The 4,395-nt window shown below is 37.7% G+C and overlaps 1 protein-coding gene across 2 annotated transcripts in view; it reads right to left on the bottom strand.

The window, feature by feature from the left end:
• Window positions 1–315: 315 nt before the first annotated feature.
• The window catches only part of cpz (carboxypeptidase Z), a 40,402-nt gene continuing 36,322 nt past the window's right edge, over window positions 316–4,395 (bottom strand). Inside the window, exons 11-13 of one of the 2 annotated variants that reach the window (XM_062032490.1) lie at window positions 1,887–1,986; window positions 1,659–1,804; window positions 316–1,585 (exon numbers count right to left, since the gene is read on the bottom strand). In XM_062032490.1, coding sequence (XP_061888474.1) covers window positions 1,382–1,585; window positions 1,659–1,804; window positions 1,887–1,986 — 450 coding nt within the window. In that variant the 3' untranslated portion in view covers window positions 316–1,381. The remainder of the gene's footprint in view (window positions 1,586–1,658; window positions 1,805–1,886; window positions 1,987–4,395) is intronic. The other variant, XM_062032489.1, reaches the window with a different exon arrangement.

Raw genomic sequence — 4,395 nt, 5'->3', positions numbered from 1 at the left:
TGCATTATATGCAAAATGCCTGGAATTCTCTGCACAAAAACAATCCACGTCTTTACAGAGAGAACGCACAACGAGCTTTAGCTTGCCAACGTTAGCGTTGTATTAGCTAATGCTAATTTATCTAGTTAATCTGAAAGATCGTGCTAGCTGCTTAGTTTATTGTACCAATGCCGTTTAATGACCTTGTCCCGATGTAGATACTGATCTCTTATCAGTGCAATGAGTGGCTCTGGCTGCAGTGCCCTCTGCTGGTTGTTCAGGGGAGTGTGTAGGTCACATTTATTTGTGCATCTGGTTTGTGGTAGAAATGTCTCATCGACACAAAAGCAAAAAAGCGATCCACATATGCAAATTGAGTACAAATACAAATACAAAATCAAGCATATTTGTATTCAAATCTCAAAAATATATTTACGAAAACACGTTTATTTATACAAATTCTTGATTTATATGTATGTCACATTTTTATATGTATACATTTTATTTGTATATATTTTCAAATCTCAAAAATATATATTTTCAAATACGCGTTTATTTACACTACCGTTCAAAAGTTTTGTGGAATAGCCTTTATTTCTAAGAACAAGAATAGACTGTCGAGTTTCAGATGAAAGTTCTCTTTTTCTGGCCATTTTGAGCGTTTAATTGACCACACAAATGTGATGCTCCAGAAACTCAATCTGCTCAAAGGAAGGTCAGTTTTGTAGCTTCTGTAACGAGCTAAACTGTTTTCAGATGTGTGAACATGATTGCACAAGGGTTTTCTAACCATCAATTAGCCTTCTGAGCCAATGAGCAAACACATTGTAACATTAGAACACTGGAGTGATAGTTGCTGGAAATGGGCCTCTATACACCTATGTAGATATTGCACCAAAAACCAGACATTTGCAGCTAGAATAGTCATTTACCACATTAGCAATGTATAGAGTGTATTTCTTTAAAGTTAAGACTAGTTTAAAGTTATCTTCATTGAAAAATACAGTGCTTTTCCTTAAAAAATAAGGACATTTCAATGTGACCCCAAACGTTTGAACGGTAGTGTATACAAATTATTAATTTATTTGTATATCACGTTTGTATTTGTATATATGCATATGTATTAATATCATATTGATATATATAAGTTGATGTGAGACAATTCTACTTCCATAGTTTTGGGGCCTATTAGGTAACCAGACTGTATATAACAACAATTTATGTGCAATTTTATTGCAGCTGCCAGTACTCCCTTTGTTATTGCGATATTGTTTGGAGACGATTTCCGTAAAACAAAAACAAGTAATTTGCATGTTGAAATATCTGGCGGAAGAAAGCCTTTATATGTTTTGTTGGATATATCTGGAACTGCTACACAAATGCTGTGTGACACATGGTGAGTTTAGACATTTCGCAACAGCCAGTTTGGAGGTGCGATGCCAGACTGGGAGAAGTAGCTCCACCACCAGGGTTTTTCCTGCCGCTCGATGCCCCCCTCAGCCACATCTGGCTCGCCGTCGCGCTCAAACTGGTTGTAAGGGTCAAATCGATCCCATGTGTCCGTGATGGGGAAGAGGTGATCGTCAATATCCGGCTCCAGTGGAACCTTCATACAGGATGGAGAGGAGAGTGATAATGGACGACAGAGTTTGAAACACTTGGCTGAAGCCCTGACGCACCTTCTTCAAGACAAAGTCCACACGTCCGGCCTTGTTCATGTTGTGGGGTAAATGAACCCGCTTGCTGACCCGGGAGTAACCTTTAGCTGTGGCGGTCAGAATGTGAGTACCAGGGCTCAGCAGCCGCCAGTAGTCTCCACTTTCAGCTGAGACGGCGAGGTGCACATGCAAGACAGAAACATTAAAACAGAAACAACTTAACGAAAGCAACATTCCGGCCATATTTACCTGTGGTGACATCTTTTCGAATCCCTCTGACAGAAATGGTGGCGCCTTTGATCCCATTACCATCAACGTCCTTCACTACTCCTTTAATCCCCCGATGGACCTGCCCAAGAAGAACAAACCTCAACTCTCAACACATTCCATTCCAGCTGATTTTAGGGTGGAAGGTCAATAAATCACAATGTAAACAAGACTCATGGAAACTGAGCTCACGCCTGCCAAACTAAACTGTTAATTAATTCTGTATTGTCTACCACAGTGGTTCTCTGACTTTTTTCACCGAGTACCACCTCAGAAAACACTTGGTTCTCCAAGTACCACCATAATGACCAATATTAAAATACAGTGTACCTCTTTCAGGGACCAAATATGTGTGTAAATATATGAGACAAACCTTCTTATTTGTTAGAAATCCCACTGTTTACAATAAACATGCTTCACTGATAAGAGTGTTTGGCGAGCACCGTTTTGTCCTGCTAATTTCGGCAGTCCTTGAACTCACCGTAGTTTGTTTCCATGTACAAATTTCTCCAACACTGCCACAGAAAGACTTGTTTTGTGCCGCTCCTTCTTTGTCTCATTTTGTCCACCAAACGTTTTATGCTGTGCGTGAATGCACAAAGGTGAGCTTTGTTGATGTTATTGACTTGTGTGGAGTGCTAATCAGGCATATTTGGTAACTGCATGACTGCAAGCTAATCGATGCTGACATGCTATTTAGGCTATCTGTATGTACATATTGCATCATTATGCCTCGTTTGTAGGTATATTTGACGTTATTTAATTGTATTTACTTATGTCCTCTCTGTATTTAATTTATATTTGCATGTCTCAGGACATATTATCTGTATGTAATATTGGCTGCATTTCTGATAGTTGTTTGTGTGCCATGTTGTTCCAGACCACAGCAAATGTTACCCAGCCAACAAAGAATGTAATAAATCCATTAGAAGAAAACAGCCTGCCGTTTCCTTCAACTTGGACACACACACGTTTCGCCGCTCATCCAAGGAGGCTTCATCAGTTTGTGCTCATAGACTTGGATTGGTCAGATCTAGTCTAGCGGCTGGTGCCAAAACCCCAAATATTTATACTCCAAAACCAGGAGTGTGTGCCTGGGCAAGGATGGTTTCGCCCTATCGTAGTGAGAAAAACAACTGTTTTGATGCAAACAAGCAATCCTCACTCTCAAAGCCAACGACAGTCAAAGTGTAATTACCCCCCGTTAATATTGAGGACTCCAGTAGGGATGGCACCCATTGAGTTGGTCAAAAGTTTCCAGCTGGTCTATTTTTCAAGGAGTAAGCAACCCTATCAACAAGACACATAAACACAAACAAACATTCACACCTCACTGTAGCCAAACATGGATAGTTTTGGGTCCGTAGAATAAATCTTTAAGCGTACAGAATGTCATTTTTTTCCAACCTTCATTGAGCCAACTGTATTTTACATCAGAAACCTCTCATGCCACACTACAAAGCATGTCATGACTTGTTATTTTCTATGAACAGGCAACAGGTGGATACTCGGGTTAATTATGTAGCTTCTGCCGTCTAGTTGAATAGATTGTAAAAGTTCTGCCTGTCACTACAGTCCCTCGCTGGCATAGAACACATTTTCTGGAGTAAACACTTAGCACTGTCAAAGTTTTAATCGTTGACGCAACCTATTAATCACAAACATGTATCACATTAATCATGCATATACGCAGAATAATCATGCCATTTTTTGTGACTGTACGTGCTCCTTTACTTTAACCGTCACTAAATAAGACAAGTATTCAAGCAAAACACTGAAAAAAGTTTTGTTTATTATATTCTGACAATAAAATTGCATTTGTGTCAAAATATATACTATATATACAGTATATATAATAATATACTGTAATATTGTACAATATATTGCAATATTGTACAATATACGGTTTGTACATGGTAATTGGGATTTGTTATATATTGTATATAATATATAATAATATAATATAATAATATCATATATCAGTATATAATATATACTGTATATATAATGTGTAAATATTGCATACAGTCGTGGTCACACTTGTAAAGAACATAATGTCTTCATGAATGTTTTTTGTGACCAACAAGTATGTGCTCCAATTGGAAACTCAAGACAGCCATGACATTATGTTTTTTGCAAGTGTATGTAAACTTTTGACCACGACTGTATATGTTATATTTTATATTGCTACTATGGTACATTTTTTGTCTACTTTATACCTTTTGTTTTCGCCCTCTTTTTGTGCCCTTGTGATCCTTTTCTATCATTACCCTTTCCATCATTTGTAACTGAGCTACTGTGTGGAACAATTTCCCCTGTGGATCATTAAAGTTTGTCTAGGTCTAAGTCCAAATGTTTAGGGCTTTTCTTAAAGTTGGTTGAACTTTTTATATACTATGATTAATCATGATTAATCAAAGTTCAAATGTGTGATCGATCTGATTTTAAAAATGAATCGTTTGACAGTAGTAGTAAATACTGTATATGAATG

This window comes from Entelurus aequoreus, linkage group LG22 (assembly GCF_033978785.1).
Source record: "Entelurus aequoreus isolate RoL-2023_Sb linkage group LG22, RoL_Eaeq_v1.1, whole genome shotgun sequence".
Classification (NCBI taxonomy): Eukaryota; Metazoa; Chordata; class Actinopteri; order Syngnathiformes; family Syngnathidae; genus Entelurus; species Entelurus aequoreus.
The sequence above is the reverse complement of the archived record's forward strand: the minus strand, read 5'-3'. Positions and strand labels throughout refer to the sequence as shown.